This window comes from Manacus candei, unplaced genomic scaffold (assembly GCF_025592945.1).
Source record: "Manacus candei isolate 608988 ecotype Guabito, Panama unplaced genomic scaffold, ASM2559294v1 h1tg000022l, whole genome shotgun sequence".
Lineage (NCBI taxonomy): Eukaryota > Metazoa > Chordata > Aves > Passeriformes > Pipridae > Manacus > Manacus candei.
This window is the reverse complement of record NW_026138070.1, coordinates 4066407-4083685: the sequence shown is the minus strand read 5'-3', so window position 1 is coordinate 4083685 and position 17279 is coordinate 4066407. Positions and strand designations below refer to the sequence as shown.

General features: G+C 50.2%; 1 protein-coding gene across 11 annotated transcripts in view; it reads right to left on the bottom strand.

The window, feature by feature from the left end:
• Positions 1 to 9348: 9348 nt before the first annotated feature.
• Positions 9349 to 17279, bottom strand: part of CASZ1 (castor zinc finger 1) — a 273799-nt gene continuing 265868 nt past the window's right edge. For 10 of the 11 annotated variants that reach the window (XM_051786182.1, XM_051786185.1, XM_051786189.1 and 7 more), the window contains 3 exons: positions 15945 to 16179; positions 14276 to 14566; positions 9349 to 11100 (listed from right to left, as the gene is read on the bottom strand). In XM_051786182.1, the coding sequence (XP_051642142.1) occupies positions 9833 to 11100; positions 14276 to 14566; positions 15945 to 16179 (1794 nt within the window). In that variant the 3' untranslated portion in view covers positions 9349 to 9832. The remainder of the gene's footprint in view (positions 11101 to 14275; positions 14567 to 15944; positions 16180 to 17279) is intronic. The other variant, XM_051786190.1, reaches the window with a different exon arrangement.

Genomic DNA, 17279 nt, shown 5'->3' with positions numbered 1-17279 from the left:
TTAATTTAACTGATTTAATTGAACCAGAGCAAATTCTGGGGTGGACATTCTTCCATCTCTTTGAACAGATTTGCTTTCCTTAAGCAGTTTCAGCTGAGCTGGGTGTGCACAAAGGGCTGGGTGCTAAATGCTGCAGCTTTCCAGTGCAGGTGAATTATTGCTTGCTTCCTGCCCTCTCAGAGTGTCTGCAGCAGATCCCATTGCTGTGTAACTGCTTCCCTGCTTACCTGTCTGCTTCTGTGCCTGTGCAGTGATAACAGCACTTCCACAGTTTTGGGTGTGAGATGGAGCTTGGGGCTCCCTCCTGCCTGTTCCCCAGAATGACCCTGGTGCAGCCTGGCACTGGAACATCCCCCTGCTGCACCTCTTTCTTACCTCCTTTTCCCCCCAGCCCTGAAACCTGCAGGCAGAGTCTGCTGATCTGTGTGAAACAGTGGGAACTCGTGATGGGTGCCCCAGCAGCGGGGGTGGATGTGGAGGGGCTGCAGCTCTGTCAGAGGATCTGTCCTGGGCACAGACCAATGGATGTGGTGCCACAGGCCAGGGCTGGTTCCCTTCCCTCTTGCAGGCACTGCTGGCTCTTCCTGGGATGATGCCTCCTGAATGAAGGCACTTACTTCCCTCCAAGGGCTCTCTGGCTCTGGCCACAGACCAGAAGGCTTTGTTGAGTCCTCCTCAGTGTGTGGGATGCAGAGCTGTGGCACTGAGGCAGAGCTTGGCCGTGCCCTGAGATCCCAGGAGGGTCTGTGGGGCTGCCGGTGGCAGTGGGGGCTCGGGGCACAGGCTGCTGGTCCCTGGCTTTGCAGAGAGCACAGGGCAGCACCCAGCTCTGTGGGAAGGGAAGGGGGCAGGGAACAGCTCAGTCTGCCTGTCAGATAAATCTTCAGCTGTTTACTTAAATCCTCAGTGTTTCTTCATTTGTTTGTTTAAGAGTTTCCCTGCCAAAAAAGAGCAAAAGGAAGGAGGGAAGCTGCCTCTGTTGGCCACCCCTCCTCAGCCAGGATGGGCCTGGGGCACTTGAGGGGCAAGGGCAAGAGGGGGGGGCCAGGGCACCCAGCCTTCCCCAGGGAACGTGAAGGGATCTGCCCCTGGAGGGACCATGCTCCCATCTGAGCAGTGCTTGGCCCTTGTGAGGGAAGGTGTGTCCGAGGGACTCCAGTGACCCACTTCTTGCCCCAGGGCTGGCATGAAGAACTTGTCATCCCTTCCAGCACCTGCTGTACCTACAAATGCTGTTCAGTGCCTTTCTCCCCTCCTTGCCCTCACCCCTTTGGTTGGGATTGTTGCCTCTGGAGTTTGGGTCTTGTCAGCTTTCGGGTACTGGTAAAGTTTGTCCAGGACAGCAGTCAGAGACCCAAAAAGAGAGGGCTTCCTGCCTGAACGTTGGATTTCCATGTCACAGTGTCTGTCACAGGACTCAAAAGCATCTTGCTTAACCTTACTCCTTATAGATAGCCATAAAATGCACTAAGTGCAGTAAACATCACACATGCAGTTCCTTCACATGCTTGCACCAAAACTGGCCTCTTGCCTTGTCCCAGTGTTGGGCAAACCCGGGTATTTTACTGTGGCTGTGCATGTGCAAGTCTGGTGTACAGATGTACTCACACATCCTCTCCCCTTTCCAAGTTTGGTCATATTAAGCAAAGTTCTGCCTTGATTTGTAAAGAAAGACAGAAATTATTTATTTATTAGTGTACATGAAACTCCACAGACATTCCTGACAACCCGCCTGCTTCTCTTGTTCAGAAAAGGTACGAGCTGCTCAGTGACTATCAGAGAGCTCCCTAAAGTTCGTGTTCCTCTTGAAGATGATGTGCAGTTTTATTGTCATGTTTGAAAGCTTCAGTCTTGTATGCAGATTGGGGAGGAGAGAGCTTTGGCTGTAACTTCTCTCCTTCCCTTTCCCCAGAGTTGTTTTTTTAAAAGGGCTTCCTGTGGCCTTCTAAAAAGGCACCTGCAGGTTTGTGAGCACAGTTCTGTGCCCGTGTGCCAATGCAAAGCTCTGTTGTGACTCAAGCAGTTGATGCAGTCTGTATGTACCTTACAGTAGGAGTGGTGGTTCAGAACCTTCCTTCTTGGAAAGGGTTTGTGCAGAACTGTGTAGGAAATTTTAGAGGTCAAGTGAAGGTCTTTGCTTTAAACATTTGGTCCTCATTCTCTTGTTCACGTCTGTGTCATAATTCTCCTCTCTTGCTTTGTGTCATTATACCCAATGCACAGTGAAAATACTTTTCCAGGAACTCTCAAGGCCTTTGTTATCTCTTAGCCTGTTGTTACCTATTAATGGTTTCTCTCTTAGCTCCCTTACCTGAGCAACACAGGCAGGACCAACAGCTGGCTCAGTCCATTCTTTCTCCATTGTTTACCAGACCTGTTTCCCTGGCAAGTCTCTGGGTCATTCTGAATGTCACGGTGCCTTGGGAAGCCAGTGCTGGGCACTGGTCCCTGCAAGCTCCAAGTTATGCCCAGCACATGTTGTGCACCATCACAGATGCTTTTCCTCTGTACCAGTGAGCACCAGAATTCTGAATTTCCTTCTGTCGGGGTGCAGGAGGCATTGTGCCCCTGGAGTAAATCTCCTCCTGAGTCACACATGCTTTACTCACTCTGTGCTCAGCCATGAGGAGTATTTCTGTGTCAGGTGCAGCTCTGCACCCACTGCTCTGCGGGCTGGTGCTCACAGCCCCTGTGAGATGGTGCTGAGTGAAGGCAGTCAGGGCTGGAGCTGGTGAGAGCTTGTAAGGAAGATTCCTGCAAATTAAATGGCTGCCTGCTGCAGTATGAGAACTGTTCCTCCTGGGCCTGGGACACAGGGAGAGGGGTAACCCAAAGGATTGTTTTCCTAGTGATCTCTGGAAATGCTGTTTGCTGGACTGTCTGTGAGAAGCTCTTGGATGAACAGTGATGGTTGTCTTTCTAAGCCACAGTGATGGCAGTTACCTTCAGTTTTGGCCAACACTCTATTTCTGTCCTTGTTGGCCCTTCTGGCTCCAGCAAGGACAGGTCTCCATGAGCTAAGGCTGGACCAGGCATGTTTGGTTAATGACATCTAAAAACCAGGATGATTGAAAGCAGCAGCACAACCTTCTGTTCTCCCATTCCGTGTCCTGGAATACCTTGGATGCTGCTTGTTTATGTTTGAGGCGATTGAACTTCTGCTGCCTCTGTTGGTTTAAAGTCTTGAATTGTTTGGAGAGGGGAAGGCAGAGCTGCTGTTTGAGTTTTGTGTTTGGGCTGGTGCCAAGGGATCCTCTGCCGTGGGTGCCTGTGCTGGTGGGTGCTGCAGGAGACTGAAGAGGGGATATCCAGTGTCTCATGTGAAACAGGCAGTGTGGTTTTGTGGCTGTGTGTGACTTGTGAGTGCTGCACTCACAAAGAATGGTGTTACTGGGTACACACGAGGTATCAAAGTACAGTACTGCCCGGTTTTTGTCCTGACATTAGAACAAGTGGCCTTGCCTGGTGTCTGGTGCTTACTGGGGCTCACCAAGTGCAGGGGCTGTGGGTGCAGAGCTGCACCAGCACCAGCTGTGAGGGCTTGGAATGAATGTTAGTGAGACTTTGGTCGTTCAGCTTGCAGCTCCCCCCCGACTTAGTCATTCTTTTATGAAGTGCAGTCAGAGTTCCACAGAGAGCAGGCAAGTTCCAGCAAGAGCTTTCAAGCAGCGAGTCGTGTCGTTCCTGTCCCCTGTCCCCCCCCAGAAACACGGCCATGTAAATATTCCATGTGCTGTGGGCAGAGCTCCAGTGAGAACAAACCTCTGCGCTCCAAGGTCGGATTAGGAGCGTGTTCAGATAATGACATCTGAAAACAGGATGGCTGGGAGCTGCAGCAGAGCAACGAGGGGGCTTTGAAAGAGAGAGGAGTCTAATCCTCTCTGCTAATAAGGAGGCAGCTGCTGCCAATGCACCAGGCTTGGCAGGCACTGCTCTGCTGCTCCTGGGTTCTCTGACGATGGCAGAGAGGCACAAAGACCCGGCTGCTTCGAGATGGCTGGGGAAGAGCCACACGGGAGGGCTGTTCTCGTGTTCTTTGGGTAAAATGAGAACTTGGACATTGCTTGGCTCTGCATCTCCGGTAGCACTTGGCAGGACAGGAATTGTGCAGTGCCCAGGAGCTCACCCGGCACTGCCAACAGGGGATGGATGCACAGACACCCAAATCCTGCTGTTGGTGCAGAACCAGCTGCATTTCCAGAGCACTGGAGCCCATCCAGGAAGGCAGCTGGATGTGTGCTGTCTGTGGGCAGTTCGGGGGCCTCACCACCGGCAGAACCATTTTGGGCAGGGTGGAGGCAGCTCTCGTGCAGAGTTCAGTCCTGGCACATGTAAGGATTCCCACCAGGACAGGGGATGGGTGCCTGCAGTGACCTGCCATGGAGGGCGGATGCTCAGGGACGTGTCTGCCCCTGGCAGGCACCGTGAGGGCAATCACTGCAGAGCACAGGATGTGCTGGAAACATGCACTGGGGCTTTCTTTCCCTCAAAGTAACTTACTCACTTCCTCATAAAGTGGCATCTACTGCCTGTCCCAGAGCAGGGATGCCGGTGATGAAAACCTGTTCCTTGGGTGTGGAAGTGCCCATGCCTGGGATGAGTCCTGGGTAGGAGCACAGGGGACAGGCTGGACTGAGCAGGGTTTTAGCTCATCTGTCATTCTTCCCACCAGCCCCCTTGGCAGCTGGAGCAGCTGTACCAGGGCACTGTGCCCACACTGGGGCTGTCAGGACACCCTTCTGCCAGGACATCCTCACCCCTGATGGCAGCCAGAACTCTGGTGTGCACAGGTTTGTGCAGCAGGAAAAGCTGCCGAGCAGCCAGGGAGGAAGGCTGGCTCTGGGCTGTTTGATGGCTGGGGCACAGCTCTGTGTTCTTGCTGAGTTCTGCCAGAAGTGTGTGACTGAGGAGATCCACTGCCCCCTCCCCTTCCATCCAGACAGGCTCCTGTCTTTTTTGTGTGGGTGAGTCAAAGATGTTGATTTGGGGCTTTGAGTGTCCCTGTAAGGCTTCAGGTGGGTCTCAGCAAGGGCAGTTCCACCATGGATCCCAATCCAGCACTCTGAGCCTGCAGGCCAAGGTAGGAGGGGAAAAGTCAAAATGTGAACGGTCACCTCTCTAATTCCACATCCCAATTAGCAAGTTGTGGAGCTGTGAGCAGGGCTTTACCAGGGACCCTGATGGTACTTCCAATAAAACCACAGCACTGTGGAAAACCTTAAGGCCAGAGTCCATGTAAAGAGAATTCCCTTCCTACTGCACTTCCCATCTGAGCACTGCTGCTCCCTGTTCCGTGGGTGCAGGGCTTCCAAACACCCCCTGCTCCAGGCTCTTAAAAACATAAACCTTGAGCAAGAAGACAACTCGATCACTTAAAACTTTGGGGTTTTTTTTTCCAGTTTTTATTGAGTGAAAATGTCAAACCTTGCATCAGTCATGCAAAAAAAAAAAAATCAAATAAATAAAACACATATATTAAATTTCTAATAGCACTAAATTCAAGTGGAAAAATATTCAGTTCTTAATAACGCAGGTGCTGAAGAGACCAGATTCAAGTAAATCAGAGCACACCATCCTGTTTAGGGTGTTTTTTTTCACTTTCTGCATTTTTGTCTCAAAACCTATATATATATCTATATATCTATATATATGTATATACATATAGATATATACACACACACATATATATGTGCATACATATTATTTTTATATTTATATATATACACATACATATTTATAAAACATTAAAAAGAGCATTGGTGGTTCAAGCATTTATTTCCCCCCCCTCCCCCACGGAAAGAAAAAAAAAAACCAACAACAAAACAAAAAAAATTACACATTTAAAATTCAAAATGAGCTAGCAATGGCTTATAGTCCTAGTGTGCAATATGGATATTACAAAAGGCTAGAATCCTCCCTCATTGTCATTTTTTTTTTCATTTTTGTTTTTTTAAAGTTGTTTTTGTTTTTTTTTTTTTTGCTACATTGGAAAATTTTTTTTAAATTTTTTTTTTCTTTACAAAATTCCTTCCACGCAGACTTTAATCCAGTTGAGTTTGTGGCTAGAATGAACAATCTAGTCAATAGTTTTTGTTTCTTTTTTTTTTTTTTTTTTGCTCTTCAGCAGTGAATGGTAGCAGAATCAGGAGGGTCCATCTCAAGGTTTATTTTGTTTGGTTTTTTTTATCTTGTTTTGGACAGAACAGTTCCGTTTCCTCTCTCCTCTTTCCCCTCCTCACAGAGTCAGTTGAATCTCCCTCTCTTTCTCTGGTCATTCTTTAAGCACATTATTTCAACAGCACTGACAGTCCCACTGATATGAGAGCTTGGAGTGACCAACGCCTGCTCTGACGGGGTCCTTGGGCTGCTGAGGCCCTGGGTCAGAAAAGCACTTAAGCTCAGGCTTAAACCTGGGCCCGCTCAGAGTCATCTGCTTAAGGGTTTTGCTGAATTAAAGCCTGGACATGGCAGAATAAAAAGTCGGGTTTAACTTGTTGACTTGTTGTTGTTGTTGCGAACAGAGACAGTGTAAGAGTTACAGGAGCAGGAGGAGGATGCTCTGGGGCCGGCCCGGCCGGTGGCCACTGTCCTGCCAGGGCACCTGACCCTGCCCAGGGGTCACCTGGAGCAGCAGCCCGGGGGGAAAGAACTCCTGTTCCCTGTGCCAGCTCCCGGAGAAGAGGGGGTAGAAATTTGGGAGAAGGGCTGAGATGTCAGGGAGAAGTAAGGGCGCCTTGGGGGAGAAAATGGTGTGCATAGATAAACACAGGCCCTTCTGGCACGTTGGGCCCCTCAGAAGGACGCGTGACACGGGGCCCATCCCGGCGGATCCCGGCCCGCTCCTGCCCCCGGGATGTGTCCCGGCCAGCGCCAGGCAGAGCTGCTGGACACGTCACCCCCTCTCCACACACTTCTGCCTTCCTGCTTTCCCCACTGCTGTGCAGTGACTCCTGGAGTCTGGTGAGATAGGAAAGGGGAGGGGTACAACGCTGTGTCCCAGTGCAGGCTCCCAGCCCCCGGCAGCAGGGACAGGGCCCGTCCTTCCCCAGGGACTCGGGTGGCCCAAGGGAGCCCCGCGCTGGCCCTGGCACCGGGCAGGGCTCGGTGCTGCTCCCACAGTCACTGACAGACATCCTGTGTTTCAGGGGTACAAAATCATCACATCTGCTTTGCCACATGTGGCTTTGTGTTACATCCAAGGATTCCTCCTGGAGCCCATCACCATCCTATCTAAGTATTGGACATGGGGAAAATGTACAAGTACAGAACCTGCAGCAAATGCTGGTAAAGTAAAATATTTTTCTGCCCCATCCCATTTTGAGAAATTCCAGGGCATCATTCCATCACTCTGCCCCAGGAACATGAGCTTCATTCTATTCAGGAATCAGGTTGTGCTAGGAAACACACAGCTGAGGGCAGGGGATATACCAAACAAAACAAAAACAAACAAACAAAAACCCCTATAAAAATAAAAGCCACACAAATAGCTGATAGAGGAAAAGAACTCCAAAGAATTAAATAAACTACAAACTAGTAATAACAATATTTCATTTGTTTTTGTTTTTTCTTTTTTTTTTTTTTTTCATTTGTTTCATCTCTACAAAATTCAAGTTAGAATTCGGAACCGTGCAGCTCCGGTCAGTGCTGGGAGTGTCAAGTCAGCCTCAAACCGCAGCGTTAAGGCCCCCCCTCCCCTGCCACCCCCTACAAACAAACACTACATCGAAGGAGAGAGAAAAAAATAAAAAAAAAAAAAAAAAAAAAAGGAGAAAAAAAAAAATTGCACACAATTAACCATATCTAAGGGCTATCCAGAAGGCAGGTGACCCCCCCTCATCCCCCTGGCATTGGTGGTTTCTCTTTTGTTCTATATATAGTAATAACCTTTACAGGAAAAATACTGTACAACTTTTTTTTTTTTTTTGCCTTTCCTTTTGAAACATTATCTGAACATTCTGTCCCCACATTTACACAGCTGAGCTGCTTGTTTATAAATCAGACCTGATCTGCACCAGTTCCTTAGGGAAATAATTAAAAAAAAAAAAAACCAAACAAAAAACCAACGCAACCTAAACTTCTTGAGGCCTTTATCTGTTCAGAGTGAAAACAAATCCCGGGGATCCCTTGGAGTTGAAGGGCTCGTAGAGCTGAGGAGGGGAGAGGGCGCCTGCATGGTATGAGAAAAAAATAATTAGGTTTTTTTTTTTTTTTTAAAAAGGGACAAAGCTCAGACTAGGCTGGTATACTTAAAACTGGCACCGAAATAACTATTATCAGAATTAATCCATACTAGTCCTTCTGGAGCCCTGGTGTGTGGACAAGCCCTCTCAGGCTCAGGCAAGGATTTGGGGTCAAACAGCCACTGGCTCACCTGCTGGAGTCTGGGACAGTGTCCTGTAGTGTGTGTTCCCAGACCAGGCTAGGAAAGGAGAGAAGGGAAGAGCTTGGAGCAGGGACAAACCCGAGCTGCTGGAGGTGGCAGGTCCAGCAGTGGAGGTGCCTCTGCTCGGCTCCTCCCCAGCGCTGCCCTGGGGGCTGCAGCGGCTCCGGGGGCTGCAGGACAGGCGTGTCCCCTCCTGCCCCAGGGCCTGTCCTGCCTCCTCCTGCCTCGGCAGCGCTGCCTTGGCCTCTCCCAGAGTCACCAGGGCTCCGTGTCTGTCCTGTCCTGGTGCCAGGCTGGGGACAGGGCTGGGCACGGGACATTCCTGTCCTGGTGCCAGCGCTCGGGGCAGAGCCCGGACGCTCCTCTGAGCACGGTGCTCCCTGTGGGACAGGGCAGCTCACAACCTCCTGAGATGGGGATACTGAAGCACCACAAAAACGCCTCACCCTCAGCAGAGAGGAAGCACCTGGGGGTTGGGATGAGATGGAACTGGATGGCGGATTAACCCCAGTCCTCCAGTGTGACAGACCCTGTGACTGCCTGCTGTGTTCTTCCCAGGTTACTTCAGCTAAATCCCTACAGGCAGAGCAGCAGGGATGAGGAGAGGTGTCCTACAGAGAAAGTGTAGACTGAGAAAGTTTTACAATATAAATAGCATTCAAAATTATTATCATTAACAGTAAAAAGGATCTGGAAGAACAGAGGAGTGTCCCGTTCCCACCCCTGCTCGTTCATTAATGCGTCCTCATTTATGTGACAATAAATACCCACTCCCACCCTGGCTGTCTGATGCCATTCATTTAATGCTGGAGAAAGAAGGGGGAGGGGTGGAGAGAGAGCACACCCCTCACCCCTCCTTCCCACCGGCAAAAGCTGAGCTACTTGTCTCTGTGACACCAATTCCTTGAATTTTATATATGTGCGTGTGTGCGTACATTATATATAGAGAGACACACACACAAATATATATCTCTAAAATTCATTACCTGTTGTTCCCACCCACCCCCCTCCAAGAAGTGGAGATTATTATTATTATCGTACAACTGAAAACATGGAAAAATAAAACCCAGAAAGAAAACTGGGGGGATAGAGCCCCACCCATAACAAAGGGTCCCCAGATGGGCACAGGCCCCACGCACCATGCAGGGAGCAGGGAAGAGCAGCAGGTACCCTCAAGGTTCATGTCCATATAAAGGGTATTTTTTGCTGCATCCTGCCCCCTGTTCCGGGATCTGTAGAATGGATGAGGCAGCACCAGTCCTGCTGCAAACCGATCTCTTATGGGGCCTGGGGAGGAGCAGGGGTTTCCTTCCTTCCTCTCTCTCGTGTGTGTGGCACGGAGTTTGTTTTTCATTTGCCATCCCAATCTTTGTTCTCGCCTCACATAGGGTCCTCTTAGTAATTCTGTGTAAGAGCAAAACCAAACCACTGCCGTCGTTGTCTCTTGGATTAAGGAGAAGCTGCTGGAGCAGCGGTGGAGGCTGGGGCAGCAGCTGGAGCTGGAGCTGGAGCAAGAGCAGGAGCAGGAGCTGGGGCTGGAGTGAGGGCTGGCTCGCCCTGTGGCCTGGAAGCATCACCATGGTCTGTGGAAGAAGCAGCCTCCTCTGGTTCTCCATCTTCTTTAGTGGCCAGGCCTTCAGGGTCAGGCAGCGATTCTTCAGAATCCGTGTTCAGGTCTTCCTCTTCATCGTCCTCCTCGTCGTCATCATCATCATCCTCCTCTTCGTCATCCTCCTCTTCTTCATTCATCTCCTCCTCATCATCCTCTTCATCCTCTTGGGAAGAGTCATCCTCGTCCTCCACATCACCAGAGCCTGATGCCCCCGGGCCCCTCTCCTGGGCCGCGGTCCCAGCTCTGCTCGGGGACGGGCCCTCGGTGGCCTCTGCCTGTTTCTTGCTGAGGTCCAGGGAGTCACTGAGGCCCACGCCAGCTGCATTCTGCAGGAAGAAGAGGGAGCTGTTGTTGTCAGTGCTGAGGTTGAGGGAGCTGTCCAGGTTGATGGAAGAGTTCTGGATGTCATACTCGAGGGTGGAGTGGGCGAGGCCCTCGGGGCCAGGGGAGATGGCAGGCAGCTCCCCTCGCTCCTGCTTCTCGTGCTTGCGCTTGTGCGAGTCCATCTGTGACATACCCACCACCGTGTGTTTGCAGCCAGGGTAGGTGCAGTGGAAGTGGGAGCACTTGAGTTTGTACTTGCAGTCGGGCACCTCGCAGTCCACGCTGGAGCTGAACTGGCAGAAGCCCGCGGCGCTGATGACGTCCTGCTTGCCGTGGTGCTTGCGGTGGGCTGTCACCTTGGTGCTGTCAGTGCAGCGGAAGCCGCAGCGCAGACAGTGGAAGTGTGTGCTATTGCCAGAGAACTGACAGTCTGGGAAGTTACAACTCAGCGAAGACTTGAAGCGTTTGAAATCATCCAACACCAGGTTGTCGACGCGGTCGTGGTGCTGCGCGTGCTTGTACATGTGGGTGCGGCCGCAGAACTTGTAGCCGCAGTTCTCCCGCGTGCAGTGGTAGTGGGTCACCTTGAGGGAGAACTGGCAGCTGGAGTCCTTGCAGTCCTCGTAGAGGTCGTAGCGCCGGAATCCCTCCAGCATCATCCCCTCATCCAGCATCTTGCGGGAGGACGCGGTCTTGCGGCGCTTCCCGAACGGGGACATGTCCTCGATGATCCAGAAGCGCTTTTTGGCCCCCGAGGCAGTTGGCATAGTGATGGTGTTCCCTGGGGAGAGAAAGCGAGAGCGGTGTTGCTGACAGCCAGGTCTCTGCATCTCCCAGCCATCCTGGCAAGCTCATCCCTCGAGCTCTGAGTGAGCCTGAGCTCCGGGATCCAGCACTGGCTGACGCCTGCTGGACATCACTTCCTCAATTTTCAGCATATCCTGCCTTGCCTCAGCTGCTGAAGCTGATCTTGTCCAAATGCTAACTGTTGCTTCTCTATTCGATACTCTCACAGTTTCTCCTGCTGCTTAATTAATCTCTAGTCCTGTTTTCCTCAAATGAGACTTGAATAGGGAGGAGCTGGCTTGTTCCAGTCCAAGGACTAAGGTGTGTTACTGCAGTTCTTCACCACTGGAGTGGTGAAGGAGTTTCAGGGTGCTAAAAGCCAGGACATGTGCACTGTTCCACCTATCCAGGCTCTTGAAATCCACTACCATTGCCAAGGACAGGCAGGAAGTGAAGAAGATCCCATGCCTGATTAAAACTGCACGGGGGGGAATTTATAGAAACAGGATGGACTTTGGCCAGGAGACTGCACCATCCCTCACTGTAATGAGCCTACATATTACAGTGAGTGCACTTAGAAAGACAGATGGACAGATGTTCAATGGGGCTAATTCTCATCATCACTAGCCAGTGGACTCTGAGAGAAAATACCAGTTCTGCAGCTTTCCCCTGGGTCTCAAAAATCACATGATGCCCCCAGTAAATAAAGAGCCCTCATCTGTCTTCCCTTTCATTCACAGGGCCAGTGCATCTGGCCAGTGCTCCCGTCCCCCAGGAACACAGTGACATCAAGGACTCGACCTCATTATATCTATTAACTTTTTTTCCTTCTCTGCTTGCTAGTTCCAGAATCAAACCACAATCTCCAGTATCAACATGCAGCGCAGACAAGGTTGGAGGCAAGAATTTCTCACCAGGTGCAGACCCGTGAGTGTAATTGGAAATTATAGCTTGCAACTAAAACATACTTCTTTTTTTTTTGCCTCTCTTCCTGCTGAAACTGCCATCCTCTTGAAAAGAGACACCATTTGTGACACTCAGTGCCTGGGGCCCGAGAACCCAGAGCAGCAGAATCCTTGTCTGGGAGACTGAAGGAGCAGTCATCTGTTTGACTGGTGTAATTCCCTTTCTGGCTGATGCACAGGTATTCCAGGAATAGTATTCCATACTAGTGCTGCCCTGCTGGCCCTTCAGTGACAACCCTTCAAGAGAAGGGGAGGGAACTCCTGGAGTTACCCTGGCACTGTAGGACACGAGTCACTGGAGTGGAGCAGGAACCTCCTCTCCCACATGGCCAGGCTAGAGAGGCTGCAGGATCAGCAAAGAACAGAAGGTTTCTCCACACCCATGGCACTTGTGCTCAGGCTGCAGGTCAGGACACCAGCCTGGGGCTCCCAGGGCGAGCCCTCGGAGTGAAGGGAGCTGGTGCAAAGTGCACGCTGGGGATAACTCCGTGTCACTGCAGGCTGGGGATTGGCAGGCCCTTCACTGCAGAATCTGGGACCAATTTACTCCCTGCTCCCCCCTGAACATCTGGTACTGTAAAATCCAGCTCTCCACTCCCAGCCAACTCGTGTGAGTGCATTTGTGCCTGGGCAAGTTGCTGGTGTCCAGAGAAACTCCTTGTTTTTAGAAAATTATAGCCAAACCATCAAGTCCTTTAGCATTAATTAGCGTGAATGGTCATACTGTCTTCAGATGGGAATATGGGACATGTCATCTTTGGGGAAAGACTCTGGATGAGAAATAAGTAGAATTTAAATTGTACCTGTTTAAAACTCAATGTATCTACCCAGCTTTTACAACAGTTAAACAGATGTGCTTAAAACTTTAGTTAAAAAGCAATTCTGTTTCCTCATACAGGCAAAGTTTCGGAGTAAGGGCATGATGGAGAGAGATGACACCTTGGGGCACTCTCCTCCTTTGCCACCAGCCAACCTTCAGTCCCTGCACCCCATGGAACATTACAAGCCTCAATGGATGTGATCCCCAGCAAATCTCAGTGGTAAACGTTTGCCATGAGCTTGTCTCTCCAACTACCAAACTATACATGGGTAAAAACAAGAAACTTAAAAGTCTTTGATTAGAGGAAGCACAGCACAAGGTTAAGATGTTTCAGGTTGCATGCAGATAGTTAAAAAAGAAGCAAAAATATAGTTTCTTGTGAATTTTGTTAATTGGCACACACTCCTCTGGACAGGGCAAGGATCCTTCTCCTGCCAAGTCCCATGAGAAAAACCCGTGAACTTCCAAGGGGAGTTGGTCCTCCAGCCACAGTCCCAACCACTGACCTCGGATTTACACATTACTAAAACTGGCAGGAAGAATGACTGGGACATTTGTAGGCTGCCAGAAGCCTCTCAAGTGTGAACTTTAAGCATATGCCCTTAATTAACTAGAAAAGAGCTGGGAGTTGGGAGAAGAAGCCAAAACTGAGACACACCCTAAAAACCAATCCCAGCTGGAATGAGAATCCCCAGCCTGAGACATCTCTGATCTTAGTCACACATGGGAAACATGGCAGCTTAAAACTAAAAAATCTCTCTGTGTTTTCTGCAGCTGGTTAGAGCAGATATAAATAACAGTGAGTGTGAGAAACAGCCCGAGCTGCCTGATGATGTCATGGTGTGACACCGCCTGGACTTCACGGGGAAGGCCCTGAGCTGTGGCTACATATGAAGCTCCCAAGATCAACAGAAACACAGGACCTGGTACCTCCTCAGACATGGACCTGCCAAGATACACATGCAGCAGACTATGACAGGCACTGGGCTGGGTGGCCTGGAAGATCTAAGCAAGAATCCCAAGTCCCATTAATGCCACATGAGCCAAAGTTTGCTCTGGGCCTCCTTGATGTTATCAAGAGGCTGAAAGTGCATTTTAGCTGTGGATTTTGTTAGGTTTTTCTCATAGTTAGCAATTGGTGGGAATTGCTCTCAGGTACCTGAGTGTCTGTGAATGATTTGCTGTGGTTTTGGTTCCTTTAGCTGTGGTTACTGTGTGAGCAGGGAGAAGGAGCAGGCACGGGCAGGCCCCTGGGTAACGTTAGATAAGGCACAGAGCGACCTCGGCTGCTCTACTGACCCAAAGGTGCAGAGAAAAAAACGTGGGCAGGGTGAGTGGGGAAGGAGGTGGGCACAGGACACGGAGAGAAAGCAAAGAAGTGTTACCTGCTGCATCCTGCACTAAGGGAACGTCACTTTTTACTGGAGTTGGAGTGGCAATGATGGGCGAGAACCCAGCGGTGCTGGCGGCAGGCATGACAATGCCTCTGCTGGCTCCCAGAGTGGCACTGAGCAGGGAGTACGAGAGACAAGATGGAGAGAAGAGATAGGGCAGGGTGGGGAGGGGAGACCTAAGCAGGGCTTGTGAGAAAGATGGAGGCAGAGATGGTGGTGGAGGTTGTGGTGCAGTGTGGGCATCGTCGGCAGCAGCAGTAGCAGTAGAAGGAACCAGGCAGCCTGGAGAATGTGGAGAGAGAAAAAAAAAAAAAGCAGAAAAAAAAAGAACAAAAAAAAAAGGAAAAAAAAAGAAAAAACACAACAAAACAAAAACCAAAACAAAACAAAAAACAAAAGAACTGAAATGAGAACCCAAGAGCAGAAGCAATATGATGAAAATGGAAAATACATTCACAAATGTATGAAACAGAACTGTAATGGAGAAGGAACAGAAGGTGAGGAACTGACAGCACCAGGAAGAGAAGGGTGGTCTCTGCAGGAAGTAGAGTGGCTTTATGGCATGGGGGAAGAGCCACAGGGTTTCAGGCAGGAATTCCTGATTGACTGGTCCTTGTTCACCTATGTGGTGCCTGCCTGTTCCAACTACCAGCTGTAAGGGTGCTCTCTCTGACATCTGGGGGGTGGAGCTGCTCCTGCCTGGAGAGCATTTCCTAGGAAATGTGACTTGGGCCACCACTGACACAGGAGAGAGTGCCAGGAACCACTGCCCACAGAACCCTCTGGAGGAGCCACAATGTCATGGGGCAACCACTGTGGGGACCCAGCAGTGACATGAGGCTGGCTGGGCCATGGGATGGCCTTCATCTGGTGTGGGAAAGAAAAGTAGGAAAATTAAAGCAAACTGAGGCAGCCTATGCAGAGTATCACACTTAACCTGGGAAGGACAGCTAAGAGATTCCTTAAACTGTGAGATGATAACAGAACTCCAAACTGGCACCTGAGTCCTGACAAGCTGACCCTGTAACACAGGGCAGTGTGAGATGGCTGCATGTTACCCTGGCAAATGGGACACAAGGGCAGGAACTTAATTCCCAAAAGAGGGGGTGATGGGGGGTCTCCTCTGTGCAACACTGCACAAAGTGGAACAAGAGTTTCTGTGTGAGGAAGGGAGCTCTGAGCTGCTTTTATATGTGGTTTCCTGAAGATGTGGTAGGTTTTATCCCCTGTGTAGATAATATTTGCTGTTGTACAGTCCTTCTGTATCTCACCAGTACAGGAAAGTGCCTGACTTCAGATGCTGCTCAAGGAAATACAAAAAGGTACCAAGGGAAATGCCAAGTACAGAACAGGCCCACAGCTTTTTTTTTTTTTTTAAATCAACTATTAAAATAGACTCAACTCCAAGACCCAGGATAAAAACCTCTCTTCATGGGGACAAAAAAGATATGCTGTTAGTTCCTGGATGCTTGAGGTGCACATCTTGATGGACCTTTCTCTCAAGTGCTGGAGAGAGCTGGGTTAGTGTGAGGCACTACTGTGAAGTTGGTACAGTTCATATTTTAAGGTGCAGCTATCCCTTGGCCTCTCTTCATGAGTTTATCTCCCAAGAGAGCAGGCAACTGATGACCCATTTCACACCCCTGCCCTTCTCCCTTACCTGCTGATGTACTTTCATTGCCCACTGGAGTGCTGGAGCAGCTGCGGTCCATGTTGGAAGATTCCGAGGAGATCCCCCCAGGGCTACAGCCAGTGTAATCCATGTACTCATCTGTTTCTGTGTCCATCATGCTGGGGGGTCCCTGGAAGGAAGCTGGGGTTCCTGATGAGGCTGGGCTGGGTGCCATGCTGCCAACCTGGGGGAGATTCTCATTTCTTGGAGTGTGGCCAATAACCTGCAGCAAGAAAACAGGACAGGGACTTTCACACCAAAAGCGAGATGCCAAGACCAAAACCATCTGTCTGCACGTTTATCTCTCTCCAGTTCATGAGGGATGGCTGGAACATGCTTGTGAGTGGAACCCATGGTACTGGGAGAGTGAATCTTCCTGCCCAGGGAGCTCAGAGCATTAAACTTGGCACGGGCACCCTGGTATGTGAATTGTGATGCACTCAGAGGCTGGGAGTGTTAATCTTGGCACCACCTCCTGGTGTGTGGATTCTGAGGCGTTCACAAACAGAAGGTGTTAATCTTGGCATTGCTGCCTCACTGTGTAGGTCCTGCTGCAGTCAGACCCTGGAAACATGACTGTCAGTGCTGAGGCACGGGGGACACACGTGTGTGCTGTGCTCACAGCGGCCTGGCCTTGTCTGGGCAGTCATGGGTTGGTACCCAGAGTATTTCCCAACACTGTACCAACTGCCTACAGAGCACCATGGCATGGGAAAAACTGTGGCAGCCCAGCAGTCTGGTCAGCTCTGCCACAAGCCCCAGGCTGTGGTTTGATCCTTGTTTGCTGGACTGCTCCATGGGCTGAGCCCAGACCAGGATGAGTGCTGCGTGCTCCCAGGACTGCTCAGGCCACCACTGCTGCTTCTCACTGACACAGGACTGCCAGTGAAAGGAGATGGAGGTCAAACCCAGCATTCTCTGCCCAGCATGCACTAAAATTCTCAGGTCTGAACTCAGCATGTGCTACAAGAGTAGTGAACACAAATCTATTTGTTAAACCCTGAGTTTGATTCTTGTACCTAAGCTTTCTGTGTAAAGACCCAAAGCTGCCACAACAGCAACACCAGTTCCTTGGCATCTGTGAACTCATTAAATCCAACAGCACTAGGCTTGAACAGTTCACTTACTGACAGTAGTTAATAACTAACAGGGACCTCTCCTTCCCATGTTGTGGAATGAAAGAGGGTTTCCATCTTGCAGATGGTCCTTTTTGTTTTCCATAAACCAGATGATGTTCTTATGGTCAGACCAGCCACAGGCATTTAAATAAAGCCAGCTTGTTTCATCTCCCAAGTCAATGGAAGCTAAAGCAACTGAGGAGCA